The sequence below is a fragment of the Epinephelus moara genome, chromosome 9, assembly GCF_006386435.1.
Source record: "Epinephelus moara isolate mb chromosome 9, YSFRI_EMoa_1.0, whole genome shotgun sequence".
NCBI lineage: Eukaryota > Metazoa > Chordata > Actinopteri > Perciformes > Serranidae > Epinephelus > Epinephelus moara.
The window spans coordinates 29509875-29532093 of NC_065514.1; the positions used below are offsets into that span (position 1 = coordinate 29509875).

The 22219-nt window shown below is 38.1% G+C and overlaps 1 protein-coding gene across 2 annotated transcripts; it reads right to left on the minus strand.

Annotated features, from left to right (window-relative positions):
- Window positions 1-4: 4 nt before the first annotated feature.
- Window positions 5-16164, minus strand: hexb (hexosaminidase B (beta polypeptide)). 2 transcript variants are annotated; one of them, XM_050053716.1, is made up of 14 exons: window positions 15836-16164; window positions 15522-15673; window positions 11327-11392; window positions 10050-10096; window positions 9823-9933; window positions 9633-9734; window positions 9404-9536; window positions 7425-7605; window positions 7246-7332; window positions 7017-7089; window positions 3078-3258; window positions 2550-2640; window positions 2319-2423; window positions 5-340 (listed from the first exon to the last, which is right to left on the minus strand). In XM_050053716.1, exons 1-14 carry the CDS (start codon window positions 16102-16104, stop codon window positions 277-279), a joined length of 1662 nt encoding a protein of 553 aa, XP_049909673.1. In that variant the 5' UTR covers window positions 16105-16164; the 3' UTR covers window positions 5-276. The 2 variants fall into 2 exon arrangements, with proteins under 2 accessions (XP_049909673.1, XP_049909674.1); XM_050053717.1 differs by lacking the exon at window positions 3078-3258 and adding an exon at window positions 3841-4015 and having other exon boundaries at window positions 15836-16163.
- Between the last annotated feature and the right edge of the window lie 6055 nt (window positions 16165-22219).

A 22219-nucleotide genomic window follows, 5' to 3' on the forward strand; every position in this document is an offset into this window, starting at 1 on the left:
CACCTAAAATGTCAACATTTTATTCACAATCATTTTTTACAAACATTGATAAAAAACAGAGTGCATTCATAAATTCCAGATGTTTATGACATTAGATGTGATCAAGAGTTCTGTAAGAAGATTTAAAAAGGATGATGTGTCTGAGCATCGGTACAGTGACAACTCTACAAAGGCAGTTTAGCATTTGATTTCTTAGTTTAAAATACAAGCATGGAGGTGATTGTGTGTGGATTCGTTTCCCTTTTTCTGTTCCCAAGGCCAGCCTTTCCGTTGATTTCAGATACCTTTGTACTCACGGGGACAGTAGCTGGAAAACAGCGGCTCAGCTGGGATGCCACGCCTTAGATTGAAAAAGATAGATTAGATGATATTTGGTATTAATGTAGTAGCCTTTAACGGCTATCATCTCACAGATGTTAGATGATAGCCGTTAGAGGCATGTAGAGGCTGGTACTTATGGAATCAGATAGGTCTCAATATTAATGGGTTTAAGGATTAACAAAAGAATTTCTGATGCACACAACAATATTTCTTGATTTAAATAGGAATCCACAAGTACTGCCTTAGATGTGCTATACTTTTGTTTTTTGAATGCTATACTATGACTTTAAATTATTTTTATTTTAAATGGCAGACTATACATTTTTATGGTATATGCTATGACATTGTTTTCATGGCAAACCTAGTCTCGCTCACCAGACCTTTCTCAAGAAAAGAAAGGTTTGGCTGCGCCGACTCTCACTTTAAGATTGGAGAAAAAACCGCCCCGGCTGCTTGTATTTCTTTCAACCAATCACAATCATTCTCGGCGGTGCCACAGCAACGGTGCGCTTGCAAAAATATTGCCGGGGGGAAACAGGTTTTGGTGTAACACGCCCACAAAAATATCACCTACAGGACGCGAACCATGGCAGAAAAATGGCTACATCCCCGCAAGATCAAACACCGCAAAAGTTAGTAAAGGACGTGTTGAAAACTGCTACACAACCAGAGGTGGTAGGGCGGGACTTCAGCGGGTGGCTCGTTCCGCCCAATGAGAGGCTGATCTATGCAGCGAACTTCCACCCAGTATACTATGATTTATTAATGACATTCTATACTATGACATTTAATTCTTTTTTTAAATGACATTCTTAATGGCATACTATACTATGACATTTTTTATTTTTTACATATTATGACTTTTTGACTATGACTTTGTGGCATTTTTTTCTTGCATACTGTCTTTTTTACATACTATATTATGACATTTGTGACACTACACTTTATGGCATACTATGCTATGACATTTTTACACTGACTTTTTTTTTTACATACTAAACTGTGACTTGGACATTTTTTTAAAACATACTATACCATGAGTTTTCACCACTATAGCATTTTTTATGGTTTACATCTTATTTTTTCATATCATGGCTTTTATTGCATTCTATACAATTTATACATACCATATAATAACATTTTTTGACATACTATTACTTTTTTATGGCATACTATACATACTTTTTTTATGAAATACTACACTATGACTTGGGCATTTTTTTTGACATACTATACTATGACTTCTTTATAACATACTATACAAATATTTTATGAAATACTTCATGTCTATTGCATTTTTTTTTTTACATACTATTCTATGACTGACATTTTTTATGCCATACTATATTATGATCTTTTTATGGCATACTATACAAACACTTTTTTTTTTTTTTTTAAAGAATTACTGTACTATGACATACTGACATACATACATTTTTTGACATACTATACTGTGATTTTCACGTTTTGATATATGACTGACTTTTTTATGACATACTCTACTATGACTTTGACACTTTACTAAGCCCTAATTATGACATTTTTGTGGCAAACTATAGTATGATTGTGTTTCTAGCTCACGTGTCGTACTGATATTACTCAAATAAACCTTGCATTGGGTTAGTCACTTAATTTATTCTCTTACTTGGTTCCCAATCTGTCTATCTGAATTATCTTTATGAATTATCCTTATCACTAACTACGACCGTTAATTGTACTGTCTTTCAATCAGTGTTTAATAAACATAAGTTGGACTGTGCTGATGTAACCGGTTTAAACCCGAAGTGGCGGTGAGGTCTTAAAATGTATGGAAAGGGTTTTAATAGGTATTAAATTTAACTTCAGAATTCCAGTTAATATCTCCCCTGATCATTTTTTTCTGAACCCAGGACAGCAGGGTGCCCTTAAGTTATGGCCATGCATTAACACTGAGACCCACCTGATTCCATAGGAACTGATGTAGATGTGAATAGTACAAACAGACTTCAGATACTTACTCCACCATACGACAGCGGTGTACAGACAGCCTGTTGAAGGCATCGTTGATGTCTGTCACATCCTTGGCACTCCACAGTCGCTCTGCCACAGCACTGGCGCGAGGCCTGTGAGTGATCAAAGTCAACAGAATTTTTTTTTTTTTTTTTTAATGTCAGTCTACAATCATGTGATGTGTCACTGATTAAAGTACATTTATTTTTCTGATACGAGTTTATTATGAAATAACATACCAGAGTCTGGGTGTCAGGTTGGTGGCATCCACATACTCCCCCCACAAACAGGCTTCTCCACCAATCACAAGCTTCTTTTGTTCCTCAGTTCCTGTTTTAAAATGTATTATTTGATAAGTTTAGGCAGCCCAAGCAATGTCCAGGGAATGTAAAACTCCACTGGACTACACTGAGAAATTAAATACTTGATCTGATTTAATTTAAAATTATACTGTGATATTCTCAGATAGAAAAACATTAAGATCATTTCCCTCTATTCATTCAACAGGCTTACACATAGTTGCACAGGAGTGACAAACATCTCCTTGACATTTTAGATGTGTGTCAAGAGTCAAACAATAGAGATAACAAAATCTGAGTCAGACCAACAACAGAACAATAAAATAATCATATGACTGAGGCAAAGTCCTAACACCAGTATGTGAATACTGAAAAAACAAAAACAAAGTTCCATAAACAGCAAATGACCCATCGTAATGGGCAGGGGAAAAAAACGTTCTTAAATAAATAATGAATGCAGACACAAACCCTCAAAATCCTGTGGGTCGGCCTTGTAATGGCCCCGCCAGTCCTGGCCGTAGGAGATACGGTTCAGGTACCAGGGAGTGGACAGCAGGGTCTGGTACCCTGAGGATGTAACTTTTGCCATCTCATTCTGGTATTGCTCCTGGTTTCCTTTCCAAACGTGGATAAGTGTGTCTGGTTTCAGCTACACAGCACACATACATACATGTATCAGTGTCAGCAAGATAAAGAAGAAAGATGGGGGACGAAGACGAAAATGTCAGAGCCTTCTATTATTTCGATTCTGATTCATGTGACTTTTGTGTGTTTACTTCTATTAGGTTTAAACTATTTGCAGGACATGATATAATCTGTATGGTGACATTTTAATGTCTGGAAATAAAAAAAAAAAAGGTTCAGCCCACTCTCGTCTTGGTCCAGATTTATAGAGGACCAAACCTGACTTATTGGGTTTGAACCATGTCTTATTTTATTTTATTTTTTAACATACTGGGTATTTGTCTCTAGTACACCAGGATTGGTCCTCCAAAGCAGTGAACTACATCAACCCACGAAAGAAACATGCGATACCACCAACCACGGCCTCATCTTCACCTCATGTCTGTCTGACTCTCCCTGTCACAACTGTGCAGTTTTGAAGCGTAAGCCTGTTGAACAAAATCCAGAATTCCATTTGTTGCCTAAATCAACCAAAATCAGTTTCCCTCCACCAAATGATTGATTCGAAATTGATTCGACATAAGACGTTGTTTCTATGAAAACTGACCGTTGAAGTTGAGCGGCTCAACCTTGTAGTACTTCTGCCAGTCCTGTGCGTAGCTAATGTAATCTAGGTACCATGGGGCGGAGAGGATGGTGGTGTACCCTGCTGCCGTGACCTTGCTCATCTCCTCATTAGCCCCGCTGCCGATCCACACATGCACTACTGTGTCTGGCTTTAACTGGAACAGTTACAGACCATGCTACTGTACTTAGGTTAGAGACTACATGATGTGTTGATTTTGGTCAAGGACACTATAAAAGAAGGAAGGGTCATTTTGTCACCGTGCAGCATCTTGTTCTCTCCGAAGAAACAGAGCTGCGGTGTTGGTGAGTGATAGCAAGTGTTACAGCCTCTCCAGACTGATCATTGTGGTGATTTATGTGTGTGGTAGCTAATATTAAAGGCTTGGGATTGTTGCTCAAACAACAGATACTCCCTCATTTTTGTACACCTGCTTTCTATATGCTTCTGCGTACACTTGACGCAACGTGCACGCAGTTGCTCCGCAGTTGTTGTGTGCCTATCATAGTTCTGCGTCCTGTTGGCCTATGTCCAGGGGTTAAAGGAAGAAAAAATTTTGTGCCTGAAATGTCGTGCATGGAAGATTTGTGTGCCTGAAATCTGAAATCTTTTCCGGAGCGTGGGGGTTGGTGTTGCGGTCACAAAATGAAGAAACAGAAATGTGTATGTTGCAAAGGAACGTGTTTATTATCAAAACGAACAAAAAGATTATAGCTTTAATTAGTAGTTACTTTTCAGATTAAACTTTTATAGCATAATGAGTTTATAAATAAAGATTAAACTTTCAGTGGTTACCAGACTTTTTGACTTATAGCTCCTACATCTCTTTTTGCCTTGGTGCTATTTATTTTTAGAAGCTAAATCATTTAGGCTGTTTGCAAAATTGTATCGCGCTTGATGTGAATTAAACAGGCAGTTACGTCGAAATTTCGCCTCTGGGCAAGCATGTCACCATTGAAATGGATCATATAATGTTGTGGTGGTGACTTTAAAACTTCAGCATAGAGAATTTTTATTGCAACTTTAGTTTCTGTCTGGTTTGTTACCTTACCTTCAAAATTACTGCTGGCTTACCGGAGCCTCTCCTGCTCCATCTGAGCTCTGTGTCTCAATGTGACATGATGTGAAAGCATGCACAGGCATCAGTGTTGATTGGCTATCACTTGTGCCGTGTAGCCAATCAGAGGGGGCTGTAGGCGGGATATTGTTACAAAGCCCAGTGCAGTGGGGACTGCAGGCAGGGAGGGACACGGCTGTGTCAGAGCCAAATGCAGGCAGGGAGGGACACGGCTGTGTCAGAGCCAAAGGAGTGAGTTTTAAATTACATTTATTTGATCGATTATTGACGAAAGAACGTCCGATGCCGATTATGGTAAACAGTAGGTTGTGTTTACTCGCACACTGTGCGCCTAAATCATTTTCCCAGTTCACACACATATATATGTTTTTAGGGGCAAATGCGAGTGAAATGCTTGCAATGCAGAGCACTTCTGCCCGTGCCGGACAGCAACTTCGCCACACCGGAAATCCGGTGCTGTGCCGGAGATGTCGCTATGCAATTCCCTGCTAAAGCGCTTGGGGGCACGGTGTTCTTTTACATACCTACCTAGATTCTGTGACGTCTATGGTCATTGCTCGTTCATTGTTTGTTTATCTTCCGGCTTTGCCCTAGTCCCAGTGAAGATGGCGACTGAGAGAGAAAGACTGTTGCTGGAGCTCGAAATGATCGACACTGAACAATAAATGCTCTTATTACAAATGTTACAACGACGACGAAGAGAGAGGCGACTGCGCCGATGGTCTGTACGCCCGTTGAATGGCTCGAAGCAGACTATGGGCGAATACTGTACTGCAGCAGGAAGTGAAACCTTGCGAAATGCCGGAAATGATGTAGTTGGAAGGACCAATCATAGCTCTTGTGGTCTGCGTTGGGTCTGCATAGCCTCGACGTGTGGTTACAATTTTTTGGAGGTGCACGTCACATCTCTGCGTCGGTCGCAGAGGGACACAACGCCTCCGCAAAGCCCTGTGCGTCGTAGGTATGCAGAAGCATAAACCTTGCTTGTTGCCTGTTTTTAGCCTCATGTATTTTCAAAAACATATTTTTGCTTAATATTTAACTGTAATTCCAGATCATTTGTTAACGGCCGGCTGCCATGTAGTTTTTCAGACGATTAACTTGCATTACGTCACCCACCAGCTGGAAGGTTTATTGGTTCAGTGCGGTGCAGTGCATTCTGGTAGATTTCAACATTTTACATTTTCAACCTCTTGAGCAACAGCAAATGACACAGTGCTTTTTCTGTTTTCTCTGGTCGTGTAGCACAAATGTCAAAGGTATTTGCGTCTTTCTACTGCACAGACAGCCCAGTTTGGTGAAAAGACCATCTTTTCAGCAGTTAATACTTATATAAGGATATTTACCTAACTCTGAAAGGCCATATTACTGAGTCCAGCCAGTCATATTCAGAGCCATTAATAACTGATCTCTTTTGGTCAACAATAATCTATCAGATCTGCACCGTTTGTTACAAGATAGCTACATCATGATACACAACCAAACAGTGGCTTGAGTTAAACTATATGCAGCTGCTGGACAAAGCCATGATCTCTTTGGAGACCAATAACAAGGATACCAATGCCCACTCTTACTGTAATGTGTTTTTTTAAATTATTATTTTTTTAAATTATTTTGTAGAACCTTTTTTCAGTCAAAGGTGTAAGCGCAGATATGATGGGTTATAGTGGGACTTGCCGGCCTGTCCCATTAACTTAAATAGAAGTGGTGCCAAAGTCTGGCACCTAGGCAAAATCTGAATGCAGTCACATGACGTCATAACCCTTCCTTCTTTTTTGTTTGACATTTTGGGAAATGTGTTTCTATTCACTTTCTGGTTGAGAGTTCAATAATTAGATTGATACCACTCTCATGTCTGTATGCTAAATATGAAGCTACCATAGAAAAATATTAGCACAGCTTCACAAGAAAGCAAACAAGCTTATTTCTCCAAATGTCAAACTATTCCTTTAATAACACAGAATGAAAAACAACAGAAATGACCTATAAATGGTGATGAATCAATCAAACCAAAATCTTGGTCATTTGTCTATGAAGTCTTAAATTATTAACTCTAACATGGAAATAAATCTTAAGTTACCTTAACACCATTGTCAAAGACCTCCTGCCAGATCACGTAGCCCTTCTTGGTAGTGGTGACGATATCTAGAAGTCTATCACAAAAAAAAACCAAAAAAACAAAACAAAACAGATAATAAATGGGTTTTTTTCTCTTTATAATAAATAGAACTTGGGAAGTGTGATGTTTCTCTGCTAATCAGTTTAACTGCAAACAAGCAAATTACTTGAATATAAAATGAGCAACATACTTTTGAATATAGAATGATTCTAGTTTGCTGTAGTCTTGTCCAAAGCCTTGCTGCTCCATGAACTTCTGAATGTCAGGGTTGGACTTCCTGCAGGAAAAAAAAACAGCAGCCAAATATTAACTGCTGTGTAATCTTTGATGCTCAGGAGACGTTTGTAGACATTGTGAACACAGTCTCACCAGCAGGTGAAGTCCACCTCATCACCTCCCAGGTGAACGTAGGCATCAGGGAACACGGTGCTGATCTCCTCGAAGAACTGGCTCATGAAGTCATAGGTGGTGTTTAGGATGGGGTTCACAGGTCCGAAGGAGCCAGAGGGTTTGGAGCCAGAGTAACAGGGTGTGAGCAGATCTGGCTGGCCTGAGAGGAAAAGTACATTTGTCATGGTTTATTGTTTTCAGATATATCCTTGCTGAACACTTTCAGGTAAGTTTCTGGGGGAAAAAAAAGAAAAAAAAGAAATTTCTTAGAAACTAGAATTACCGCCTCACAGTTGTATGCCTGCACCAACCAGTAATACTGCACTCTACATCCATGTCTGTCCAGACTCATATGACACCCAAGATTTGTGTCATCAATTTGCTTCTGATCAAATATCTCCCTTCTGCTCCTGAGATATGGCGTTGAACAATGGTCTTAAAAATGTTTTTGCAGAACAGCATGATGTCACAGTGAAGCTGACCTTTGACGTTTTGGGGATAAAATGCCATCACTTAATTGTTTTATCTTATTAGACATTTGTGTGAAATTCTGTCATAATAAGTGTAGGAATTCTTGAGTTATGGCCAAAAAAAGCGTATTTTGTGAGGTCACAGTGACCTTTGACCACAGAAATCTAAGCAGGTCATCCTTGACTTCAGGATGACGTTTGTGCCAAATTTGAGAAAATTCCCTCAAGGTGTCCCTGAGGTATTGCATTCACGAGAATGGGACGGACGGATAGATGGGCTACCTGAAAAACATACGGCTGTTGCCAGTGTGGAGGTATATAGAAAACATAAAAAGTGGTGACACTAGGGCTAGGAAATATAGAGCAAATAAAGCATCAAAATATTTTTGACAAAATACGTCAATATCATTATTGCAACAATGTTTGCACGATGCAATTTTAATCACCAGTAATGTGGATATAATGACCAAGTGGGTAAAGACAAATAATCAGCATTCCTACACATTATCCATTTCAAAATTCCATAATTTCTTCAGGCATATCTGACATGTAAATACAAATATGTTTATCATGTAAAAAACTGTTCTTAAAATTCAACTGTTAACATGTATGTTACATTCTGACTATGTACACTATTATGTTGCAAAATAATTGCCAGATGATTATAGTCAGTTACTGTAGCTCATACAGATCAATTAACACCAAACCCAGAAGTTCATCTCCACCCAACAGCAAGTAAACTAACCGGTGCTACCTATATTCATATTATTTCACCTTAACATATTAAATAAATATTATAATATTATTGTCCCCTTTTGTAAATAAGACCCAAATGCAAAGCAGCTATAAAGATATATCTTAACGCAGAAAAAATAGTCCATTTACTTTTCTGATAACTACAACAAGCTTGATAATTGATTATGTGTGATTCTGTGTATATGTGCAAATGCACTTTTGTCTTTACTAGTTTGGTTGTAGATGTCCACATGTGGTTCAGTTACAAGGCACTTGGGGCTGAGGTGTTTTGCAGGCTGTGATATACAGCTCAGCATACAAGTGTGCAGTCAGTCCAATGCTATACTGCATCTAGTCTTCTCTGGCCCACGCTCTCTCCCACAGTGGTCAGCATTTTGGCTTGTCTGGCTGTCTGCTTCAAACGTCACAAAAACACACTGCCTGTGTGATTTTTTTTTTTTTTTTAAATTCTGAATTTATTTTTTAGTAAACAAAGTAGGGGCAATAGTCTGGAAACAAATATGTTTTCTATATTCTTCTTTTCTTTTCTTATATACTTATCCAAACCTGGTAATTACTAAAATCAATTACCATATTTTACATACTTTTCATACAGTGTAGGAACCCTGATTAATGTACCCTTTGAATCCGAAAAGACAGCACTTAGAATATTACAATATCAAAAAACGAATTCAGTCTTATATCACAGTATCAATATATTACCCAGTCCAATGTGACACTTGTAAAACTCACCTTTGCCCCAAGACTGTGTGTGTCCTGGAGTGTCAAACTCCGGGACAACACGAATGCCTCGCAGACGGCCAAACTCGATCACCATCTTCACGTCAGCAGGTGTATAGACGTGTGTGTATGGGTGGTAAGCGCCCTGTGAAAAGTTTTATTGCATTGTGAAAAATGCAATGTCTTGGTATTTAAAACTGCATTTGTTTGAGATTTAACACAAATAACCAGTGTTACTGACCTGCTGGCTCAGCTGTGGGAACGTTCGGCTCAGGTACGGGAAGGACTGATCATCCACAATGTGCCAGTGGAAAACATTGAATTTGTTCATCGCCATTGTTTCCTGAATGGATGGGGAAAAAAAAGTTATTTAAAACTGTAAATAAAGTTAAAATTGTGAAAACAAAAGTCGAAAGGTCTCATTGATGTACCAGATTAGCCAAGATGACTTTGATGGGCAGGAAGTGCCGAGAGCTGTCCAGTAAGATGCCCCTATGTGCAAATCTGGGGAAGTCACTGACTGTTGTTGAATTGATGCTTTTCTGGAAACATACAAAATAAAAATCAGTCTGAGTGAAAACCTGACTCACATACAGTTGACCCTTGATCCTCATCATGACTTAAAAAAATAAAAATGATCATATCGCCCTTCACTTACAGCTCCATATTCATCTTCATACACCAACTGGCTGAAAGTTTCCAGACCTAGATGTGATGCAAATAAAACACACTGGATAATCAGGTCAAATCCCTGGACCTTTTTATGATATCCTCATAAAGTCAAAGTCACAGAGACAAACTAACATACTATAATTTTATGTCACAGGGAAGCGCATGCAAAGTGTAACGCCACATCAGACTCAGCATTTTGTCAACATAACAGCTTTTGATGGCACATATTACAAATACACGCAAGAGGTATACGTTACACATCCATTTTAAATCTGTGATCAAGTGGGGTTTTTTTAATGGTTCAGAGAAGAGCTTAAGTATTTAAATGCATTTGATGGACAGAAATGAACCAAAAACAGCTTGACAATTAATAATTTAAAGGAATAGCTTTGACATTTTGGGAAATACTTTTATTTGGTTCTTGCCAGAGGTGGGACCAAGTCATTGTTTTGAAAGTCACATGCAAGTCTCAAGTAGGGTTGCAACGGTATGAGATTTTCACGGTACGATAACCGTCTCAGAAAACACTGCAGTTTCACAGTATCATGGTATTTGCTAAGCATTAGCTCACTGACTATGTTTACATGAGCCTTGACTGACTGTTCTTTGTGCAACTTCAAATATTGTACAAAAAAGAAAGTTCTTGTGTCTTTGTCTTCAAACAAAGTGGATCTGGGGAATTGTGTCTACGTACTTGGAATGAATAGCGTTAATGTTGGATGATTAAGGAAATGAATTGACTTGTGGCACACTTTTAAAATAAGACACAATCTTTGGGCTTTTGGGGAGAGGTGTCAAGTATTTTCAATTCAAAGGCTCATGTCCGAGTGAAGTCGTTGATGTTAAATTCCAAGTCAAGTTGCAAGTCTTTTTTGATTTTGTCATGTCTAAAGTCATCAAATATGTGACTCGCATCTACTTGAGTTAATATCATGTGACATGAGTCCACACCTCTGGTTCTTGCTGAGACTTAGATAAGAACATGTATATCACTTTCAGGTGTGTCTGTTAAATATAAAGCTAAAGAGAGGAGACTTTATCTGAGCTTTGCATATCATCAAAAAACAACAGATTAAACAAACAAGATATAATGTGTTAATCATTGAGTTTGCTGGCAGGTGGATTTTGTTACCTTTGAACAGAGCCAGACTAGTTGTTTCCCTTGTTTCCAGTCTTTATGCTGAACTAAACTAACCGTCTCCTGGCTGTGGATTACAGCTGTATTGTTTGCTTTGAAAAGGTGAAATAATGTGAAAAACCTACCATGCAGGGCTCCCCAGACCTTTGGTGCTTTCAGGACAGCATATGGCTGATCCACTGACAGTTCATCTGTGGACAGTGGACATGTGCACAGTCAGTGTTGTCAGAGCTTGGCAGGTGGTTAAGATACTAAAGTCATAGTCTTAAATGCTTAGGGGGGGGGCTTTAAACATTTAGTCTATACTGACCATGTTAATCCTACTATCTACCGTCCAGGTAATCTCTAATTCCACTGGTGAGTCATAAGTAATCACCCTGTCTGTGGTTGTAAAATGTTGTATGTACAGTCAGATAAATGTGACAATATTATCAAAGTATTCAGGTCAGTAAAAGTACCAATACAACAATGTAAAAACACTGTTAGAAGAAGAAATCCAGTATTCAGATTCCTCCAAGTATTATCAGCAAAATGTCCTTTAAATATCAAATGCAAAAGAACTCTATGAGTGATGTACGGTAATTAGTGATGTCAAGATACCAGACTTTTTAACTTAATATGACAAGGCTATAACATAACAATGACTTTTCTTTTCTTGGTGAGTAACAGACAAGAGCAGAATGACTGTGGTAAACATCAACAATAAGAGAAAGTGCAGCTGGTGCTGGTGTATCAATACTGTGGAAAATTAGTGCTGAAACGGTTTCAAATATACAAAATTGATATGTCTCAATAAATTGACATTTTTGACAACACTAGATATAATTACATTATTAATACCTCAATGTATATGCAGCATTTTGCTGCCATAGCTGGTTGAGGTGGAACTAGTTTTAAGAACTCTTTGGCAGATTTTGGCAGTTTCATCTACACGGGCTTCTTTTTTTTTTTTTGTTGTTGTTGTTTTACGACATTTTGGATAATTTTACCTCTTTGAGCCTCAAACAGTTTTAAACTAAATTTAAATTACACCATACGAGAAGTACAGAGGGGGAATTTCTCTTTGGTGAAACTACAAACAATCATAGACCTCTGAAATGTGACAAAGGGCCCTGGCTTAACACTACTGTTGTATTTTAGAAGCTTATCATATGTTTCTGTAATGTAAAAACTTTATTTGAAATATAACGACTATAGTGGAGTAAAACGTAAACATTTCCCTTTAAAATGTAGTGGAGAAGAAATGTAAGGTTAAGTAAGACTTCAAAATTGCCCTGAAGTACAGTGCTTCAGTAAATGGAGTTACTAGTTACTTTCTACCATTGTATAAAGTATGGATGGCTTGATACTACTTTTTCACGTCCGATACTGATACTAGGGATGGGCATGAGTTTTGGAGTACTCAGTTTGGATGTCAGTATCCGTTCAACACATACATTAATCACCGCCCAACCTCCCCCATGTGAACATGACTTTTATACAGTTCTTTTTTACTTTCTAGAATGGGTACATACACAGTGGCCAATTTACATTCCTATTATCAAGTTAGATTTTTAATTTTTTTTTTTACGAGGACTTGAGTACTCTTTAATAATTTAATGCAAGTACTTGAATGTGGAAGTTAGTAAAAATGCCCCTATCAAGTCGATACTGTAACCTTGTTTATCTGCCAATACCAAAACCAATCCAATACTGTCTTTCTCCCCTTTCTTAAACAGCAACACTGTTAATAATACTTTTGTATGGATGCACCTTGCTTAACCTAGCCATCTAAAAACATCCTGCTCAAACTGTGAAACAAATATTTTATTCCCCCCCAAAAAAAACTATATAGCTCACATGGCTCAGTTATGAACTACTGCTGATGCTTTTGATTCAAACTTTTTCACACAGAGAACTTTAAGCAGTATTTTTGAGTGGTAAGCATCATTCAAGAACTCAAAATGAAATTTAAAGGTTTAACTGTGTGCAAAAGTTTCAGTGTAGCCTATACCATGATGTAGAAAAACAAAACAGGTGTAGACCTATAATAATCATTACAACTTAATATAAAAATGACAGCATCTCCAGTATAAAATGTACAGTGGAACACAATATTGTAGACAGAGCAGCCTAAGTCACTCACAACTAACTCTTGGCTATTATTACTTTTATTATTATCATTGAGAAAAAGAAATGCATGTATATGTAGACAGTGCAAGCTCTAAAGTAACTACTGTTCACATGACACATGCTGCTGATCTGTGTTACTCATCATGTCACACATCTCTTTATGGCATGTCGCACAAAGTTTAGTTAACCAATTATATTTAAGTTTAGGTCAGTGATACTCAACCTACCCACGATGGGTTGCTGGGTGGCCCACCAACCATTTTCTAATTCACAATAAAAACACATTGATTCACTTTTTTTTTGTACTCTGACTGTAAATAAGGTGCCAGAATGCATAAAAAAGGCATCAAAATAGTGCTTGTTTATCAAAAAAGCACGAGGAGAGGAAATCCCCAACAGAGGTCCAGGCTAAGCCCTAAATGTCCTCAAATCCTAGAAAATCCCTGCGTACACCTGACGTGAGTGAGTGAGGACAGCAAACATTGACAGGTTAAAAACAGGGCATTCATTTATACTGATAAATACTATCAATGTTCATTAACTGGCTCTTAGCTTACTGTTATTTTATGGATGTGGCCCCCAAATAAAACAAGTTGAGTATCCCTGGTTTGGGCTAATGGGATGAATTGGATTATAATTTTCTTTTGCCCTGAGTATTGACCGGCACATATCTTGTATAAAGCAGACTTTTTGATTTTTGCAGTTGTACCGTTAACAGCAAATCAACTGGAAATTGCAACAGATGAATGTGATAATTAATCAGCAGTGGCCTGTAGATAACAGTATGCAACCATTTACACAGAAGAAGTGGTTTGAGGAAGTGTTCAGATAAATTAGTCAAGTAAAAGTAGCAATGCTGCATTATCAAAATACTCCACATGACAAATGTCCCTTCAGAAGAAGCATGTAAGTATTGTTAGATGTTGTTTGAGGTGGAGCTAAATTTAACTACTTAATAAGCTGTTGGGCAGTTTAACCTTTAACAGTGCCTTATATGTTTTGTCTATAAAATCTTAATCTGTGAAGTAACTGAAGCTGTTGAATAAATGTATTTGAGTAAAAGCAAAATGTCTCCCTCTGAAATGTAGTGGAGATGCATTAAGCAGCACCTCAAAACTGTACCCAAGTACAGAGTAAACACTTATTAGTTACTTCCCACCACTGTATGAAGTGTACTGTTTTTTGGTTATAACTTTAACAGTAACAGATACACATTATAATCATTCTGCAGAAGCCTGGGGATAACAGTATGCAACTTTCATATCTGCAGACGCAATGGTGGAAAAAATATTCTGATCAATCAGGGACTGTCCATTATTTATGAGAGGGGAGGGTGTGGTGCAAAAAGGGTGAGGCATGTCAAATAATTTTTAAGCACTGGGGAAGAACTCTTTATTTTGTGTTAGGGCAGGGGCAAGCAACTTTAAATGGTTATATTTTGTATTTTTTTAATGCCGATTTTTAAAGAAAGCATGTTGGTAGGCATGTTTCCTTAAAAAAAAATCATAAAAATTCCACCATTTATCATAGAAGGAAACTGTAAACACAGGAATTATAGGTGCATTTTAAAATTTCCGACAATCCTTGTACACATAATGTGGGACGAGCGCCCCCGTCAGAAAAAAACATCACCAAATCTGGGCTTAGAATAGTGCATTTCATCAAAAATCACTTTATTCTACATGTCTCATTGAAAAAAAAAGCCAAAAATATTTATTTTGTGTTTATCATGATTTATGTTTTGTTTTAACTGCTGTTGTAAAAAATACAAAAAAAAAAAAAAGTAGTCACACCCCAGCAACCCTTTTCTCTGATAAGTAAAGAACAGCCCCTCAGTTAAGTAAAAGTAGCACTACTGCAATATAAAAATACTCCATTACAAATAAGGTCTTGCATGGAAAATAGTCCCTGTGATGCTAATTTGAACAACTTTATATGTCATTGGGTAGTTTCATCTTTAACATTGCATCATATTTTTGTCCTGATCTGTAAACTAAGTAACCAGAAGGCTAACTACAGCAGTTTAATAAATGCAGTGGAGTAAACAGTACATTCCCTCTGAAATGTAGTACAGTACATAAGTAAAGTTGCATAAATGGAAATACTTCCGTAAATTCATAGTTAAATATTCTTGTCACCACTGCGGAAAAGCACCACAGTGAATATGATGATTCCATGTGATATCAATGAGGAAGAGATGAGACTCACATGACTCGTCAGAAGCCACAGTGGGGTATCCGTCACATTCAGAGTCAGATGATGTGATCCATACCTGCAGCTCTGTCAGCTCAGAGGGACCTGCTCGCCTGCCTTTGCTCAGCTCCTGCCTTTTAAAACTGCCAAATATGTACTCGTAATACCTGTTGAGTGGGGCAGAGAATGTTTATCATGTTGTGACTGGTCCGTGAACGCAGCAAGGTGCTTAATTTTCTCATAACGAATTTGGAAAGAGAAACTGAAAACGGCACGTACAGCACAGAGCTGAAAATAACATACCAACAGCATACAATAGATCTTCTTACCTTCTGTACGCATCCTGCAGGAGGCTGCAACTCGGCCCGGCGGATGACTCTTTGGCGTCAACTATTTTGAAGCTGATACTGGTTAACTTGAATGAAACATCGGAGATTTGCACTTTCTGCGGCAGAGGCCACAGAGAGCCGTATTTTGAGGCCTCATTGGCGCGTTCAGTCTCGGCCTCTTCGTCGACTTCATCGATGTAGTTGTGCTGCAGCCCCTGGGACAAGGCAAGGGCCAGCAATAATAATGTAAACTTCAGAGTAGTGCTCATGTTAGTCGTGGACAGTAGAGTCACAAGACCGAGTAATCACACAGCAGCATTATGTGGAGGGAGCTGGGCGGGGCTTCTCATGCGGAAGTACAGGTTGTGCAAAGATTTAAAGGGGAACTACCACAAACCTTACTGTTTTAAAAACCACTGTATTCAATATTTCGTTATTTAACATATGAAGTTAAATGTGAAGTGCAAAAGAATACAAGACAACAGAAGACAATACATCTGAACTTAGCTATATGTAATTATTCATAAAATTAATTTAAACTTTAAAGGTCTGGTGTGTAGAATTTAGTGCCGTCTAGTAGTGAAGTTGCAGATTGCAACCAACTGAAACTTCTCCCCTGTGCCAAGCATGTAGGAGAATTACGATGATGAACACAAAAATGCAAACATGCAAATGGCCCCATCTAGAGGCAGTGTTTGGCTTGTCCGATCGGGGTTACTGTAGAAACAACATGGCGAATTCTGTGGTAGAGCACCATGCCCCCAGGAAGTGTGTTGGGCTTTGAGGCCAATTTTCGTAATGGCCAAACCCTGTAATTACATCCGTCACGTGATGCCTTGTGGCCCAAAAAGACTTTTTCCATCTGACTTACATGGTCAAAGAGTTTGTAAATCCCATTCTGTTATGTATCACAACTCTCACAAAATGACTCATGATTCATTCAGTCTGAAAACATTTAGAAAGTCTAGAGGAGTAGCACGACTGAATCATTTCATCCCCATTCAAGACAGTGGAAAGCTCAACTCAAAGTAGCCCGCTTGGCCGATGCTGACAGAAGTCTCTATAATGCGCCTGCTCTATGAGCCACACAGTGTGAAAACAGTGCCGATAATTTTGTACACAGCAGTTTTACATTTTTGGCTTCATGCGTCACAGAGCGACTTTCGTAAGTGATAATGAACGGGGCTCCACCTCCAACGCTGTATCCAGCTCTCTTTATATATCCATGAAGAGTACCTGCTCCATATGTAGATATAAACAGGTAACGAAAACACAACGATTTTTAGTTTCAGGCAATTAAACACTAACGAAAACATAGACATAGCTATAAATATTATGCTCACTTGAAACATGAGCAGAGGAATGTGGGGATAATTGGAACTGGTACTGAGAGCAACATTGGAGTGGTGAAAACAAAACTGGTGAATGTGTTTGCCACTAGGTTTTCTCCCACTCTGGATGCAGACACGCTACGTGACTATTTATCTGAGAAATTGGAGAATGAAACAGTGACGTGTCGAAAGATCGAGTCGGCCCGCTGTAGGTACAGCTCATTTCACATCACCGCTGAATGTAACAATGTTGCTGATATGTACGATCCAAAACTCTGGCCCGCCGGGACTTATGTTCCCCGCTATTATGAGGCCCGTGGTCCCAAGGTTTCTGGTAATGAGGGGGGGAGTGAACTGAATTGCCATGGTACACCTGCAGCTCCACACGAGAGTCAGTCTGCATAGTAGCTGCTATGATATGAATTAACCTCTCTATGAACATCTGTGTCGTGTCTTACAATGCACGTGGGCTGCGTGTTGGCCACAGTGAAACTGATAAATCACGCCGTGTCGTTGCGGACAAATTGATGGAGAGATGTGACATTTTGTGTGTCCAGGAGACGTTCCTGGCTAAACAAGACCTGGAAGGACTAAATTCTATTCATAGGGACTTTCATGGGGCGGGTGAATCAGCAACTGACCTAAGTGCTAAAGTCGTCCAGGGGAGGATACCAGGGGGAGTAGCCACGATGTGGAATAAAAAATATGACCAGTTGGTTAATGTTATAAGTTGTTTTTTTTTTATTGTGATATGGATCCCCCTGGGTCTGAAATAAAGAATGAATTGAATATTATATTCCATTTCTGCCAATATTTCCCCCTAAAACCTACACACTGGACCTTTAAAATAGTAATTTGATCATATTTTTATGTATGTATAAATGCTTTTTAATCTTGATGTTATCTGCAGGAAATAAAAAAGTAAATAAATGAAATCAATAGAAAATTTATTTTCTATTTATCTTTTTTATTTTCTATTGATTTCACTTATGACAATTCATACATGAAATGACAATTCATATATGAAATGCAACAGTAATGGCTTTAAATGAAAGCATATAATCATAAAAATAAAAAAAACAAGGATAAATACCATAAATAAGATACATTAAATTTTAAAAAGACATAGTAAAATATGTGGTAGATAAAAATACTTTAAGACCCTCTGAAGAAACTGATGTTAAAAGGTTTGTCTTCAGATGTCGCATAATAAATAAACAAATGAAACATTGTGACCATTGAAAAAAAAAGTTTCCAATAGGGCTACAACTAACAATTATTTTCATTATGTCCTAGCATGCAACATGCTTCAAAGACAAAAGGTGCTAAACAGTGGTTGTTCATATGGGAACCTGTTTGGGTTTGGCACGACACAATACAAAGGTACATCTTCCCTATTCATCACTATTCATCTCTATCCTGGGCTACTGTACATCTTGATAACTGAAACAATGCACAGACTCACTGCCTGTCATGTCCCTGAGTTGCCTCAGACACTGACTTCTGTTTTCTGAAGTAAGATAGTATCTGGTGACTGCTCCAGTTTTCAGGCTAAAACCTTTGGTTTGGGCATCCTTGTTTAAAGTCTCATAATTGTCTGGACCATCAGAATCTTTACGGAGGGATTATTCCTGCTCAGCTGGAAAGAAAACCACATTCTACAAAGTGTGCATAAATATGAGGATAGATATGAAGATCTTATCATAGGCGGAACAACAAGAAATGATGGCTCCATTGCTGCAAGATGCATGAATCATGAAAATAACTGTTGCTGTGTTTTTGTTACCTTAGAATAAGCCCTTTATATAGACAGAGGAAGTGGGTCCTACTTCAAGGAGCGAGCCAAGTTGCACCGCCAGTAGCTCAGAATGGACAAAATCATAGCACCTGTTCATATTCTCTGAATATATGTTATAGTCCATGCATAATTTATGTGTGATTAAAACTTAATTATTGCATATATTGCTACATAGATGTTACAATAGACTGCTCACAAACCCTGAACCACTTTGAGTGAGTTCAGATACAATTAGCTGTGCTATCTGCACTGGTGTGAGTACAGGTCCAGATGATGACAGAAGCATTATCATGTCCTCTGTGGGGGCACTGGAATATTTCGGGCACATGGAAGCTAAAAGGTTGAGAGCCACTGCTTTAATGAGTTATCCGGTGGAAATACAGTTTGTTTATATTTTTATTTTAATTTAATATTTTTGTTCCTTCCCCAGTAAACTGAACTAAGCTGAGGAACCAGTAGAGAACCTCTTGCATTTTTCTTTTGTGTGTAACTCTGCTTGACCTGTTTCTGAGGGTGTTGCGTGGTAAGTGGTTTACGGTAAAAGCTCAGGGCAGGATAAACCGGACAGTAAGTGAGACAGCTTAAGGATCTTTATCATGTTAGTTCTGTAATATACCATATCATAGTATGTTGCATCTATATTATATAATTTTCCCGCTCACATTATAAAACCAACCGGTTAATCAGCATATTTTTACATTCATGAGAATCAGAAGTATACATAACATACTTGAGGTACGTATAAACAATAATGCAAAATAATATGCTGCATGGATTCACAAGTTTTAGTTTGTGATATGCAGCATCTGTGTCACTTCTCACAGCTGCCTTATCACTAGTGGATGCACAAAACTAGCTATCACTTCCTGTTACATTGTGTGACTAGTGCAAACGTAACCTTTTCTTTAGTACAGGGTGTCCTTACTGACACATATTTAATTGCATGTTCTATACTTGATCTAAAACAAATAGTCATCCTTGAAGTTTGTTTTCCCCATGAGACAGAATTAACAAAATTATATGATAAGTAAGAAAACTGAAACAATGCTACAAATGGACACAAGCTTAGCATAACATAGGTATATCTTGATAGGCTTCAACAAACAGAGACAAAGACAAACTGGTTTGTGCAGTTTGCAAATTCATAATAATTTTCTTCTAAAGTAGGGGAGATCGGGGTTGGTTGGCACACAGCAACTTTCTAGTCCTTTGAAGGTCACAGAAACAAAAGAGTAACATCAAAATGTTTGCTTTTTTTTCTTTTTCACCCTCACTCATCTACTATGTTAAAACATCTGAAAATCACACACTTTTTAGGTGAGGGTAACATTTCAGTTCTACTGTGTCAAAAGTTACGTATAAGATTATATAAGATTTGAAAGTCTATGAGGCGTAATGGTTTATCACAAAGTTGGGTCAATGTAAGCAATCTGTACCAGTTATTACTGTAACTGCATTTTCAGAGATTAAAAGTATTTTAAAAGTTTATAAACAATGTTTCTATTGCTAGTTAATACTTAATATTTTGAATGGTCAATGGCAAAAGTGATTAGACAATCATATTGATGTATGGCCTAAAAATGTCGTTTGGCTTTAAAAATCGTCAGATATTCTATTAAATGTTCATGTTTTCTGACTCTTGTTTAATTTAGATGTTGAAATTGTTCCTACTGTTTCTTCATTTTTTGTAACTATAGCATTTTAACATTATGCCAACCAACCACATAATGTGTGCCAACCAACCCTGTAATGGGCTGGTTAGCACAAATACACAACGTGACTTTAATCACAAATCACCTTGTTTAAGAAAACACGTGCACATTAAAATTTAAATTATTATTGTTATTATAGCTGAGACCTTAACCTTTCATTTGCTGCTGGTTAGAGTATTATAACATATGGCAGGGACTGACATGTGTGCCAGCCAACCCCATTCTTAGCCTGGTAAGACCTTCCTGATGATGTGAGCTCAACATTCTGTTTCACTCTCTGTATCAGTCTGGACACTGTACCACCCTGCCTCGTATCAGGCAATTAAAATCTATTGGGGCCAATCAGTGATCTGCACTACAATGTAAGCAGCAAATTGGGGATTGCATTGTAATTGATGTTGCAAAATGCAGACCGCCACTTGCAGAACATTAATGGAACAAGCACTGAGGTTAGTTGAGTAAACACAGCAATAAGTGAAGTTATTGCAGAAATAGTCAAGAACAAGAGTATGCACTTGCTGCGTTTCTTGGAGGTAAATATGTTTTTGTCCTTCTTCTGACTGAATTTGGCAAGAACTTGATCTGGCAGACGGCTCTGTTGGTGATGAAGAAGATATTCCCCAGTACAAATCCAGTGTTCATTGTTAATTCGCCACTATAAGTGCTAATGGAGGACCAGAAATGAGAGGCTTCAAAGCTGGGGACCAGGGCCATGCAGATCAGTGTTAACAATGTTTCAGATGTACAACAAGGATGTTGCCAGCTGGTATTTGGCAATCCAGAGGCCTGGTTGCGGTATGAGAAATGGCAAAATATGCTGGCTGATTGGCTGCAGGACTTTATCTGTCAAGGCTATAGGACGCCCACTTAAAGTGTTCGGGGTGGCACTGAGTCCAGACTGATGCAAAAAAGAATGTTGAGCTCACATCATAAGGCTGGCCGTACCAGGCTACCCCGGTCTCCCCTACTCCTAATCTAACAAATACACCTTCTCATGTTGTCTTTCCAGATCTGCTCACACTGTGTCACTGAATAGTATTTGTCCCAGAAATATTTTGTCCAGTAGGTGTCTCTCTTGTCATATATATGGAGCATTTACGGCCATAAAGAGATGTTTTTCCACACCTCTATCCGTCATATATTAAATGACTTTACACAAGGAAAAAAACAGTTATTCTCACTGTTTAAAAGTTTTTCAACAGGGAGTATACAAGCAACTCTGAAAAACAAGTAAATTAAGTGAGCAGTAAAACATCATAATCTTGATTAATGAACTGTTAAATTAAAAAAAAAAACATCCCTACAATGGAGAAGCATTTATTTTATACCAATAAGTGGTATTTTCAAACCCCATTATGGCATAACATGCACACACTATCTGGAATAAGCCCTTTGTTTGTAAGCAACGAAGTGAGAAAGGTATTATTACTCCACCTTTGAGAACCTAAGATCCTGCTTTAACATCCCCAAAATGTCCTTTTTCCTTAACCTGTGTTTATGTTCTGCCCTTAAATGTTATGGAGCCCCATGGGCAAAGGGTCTG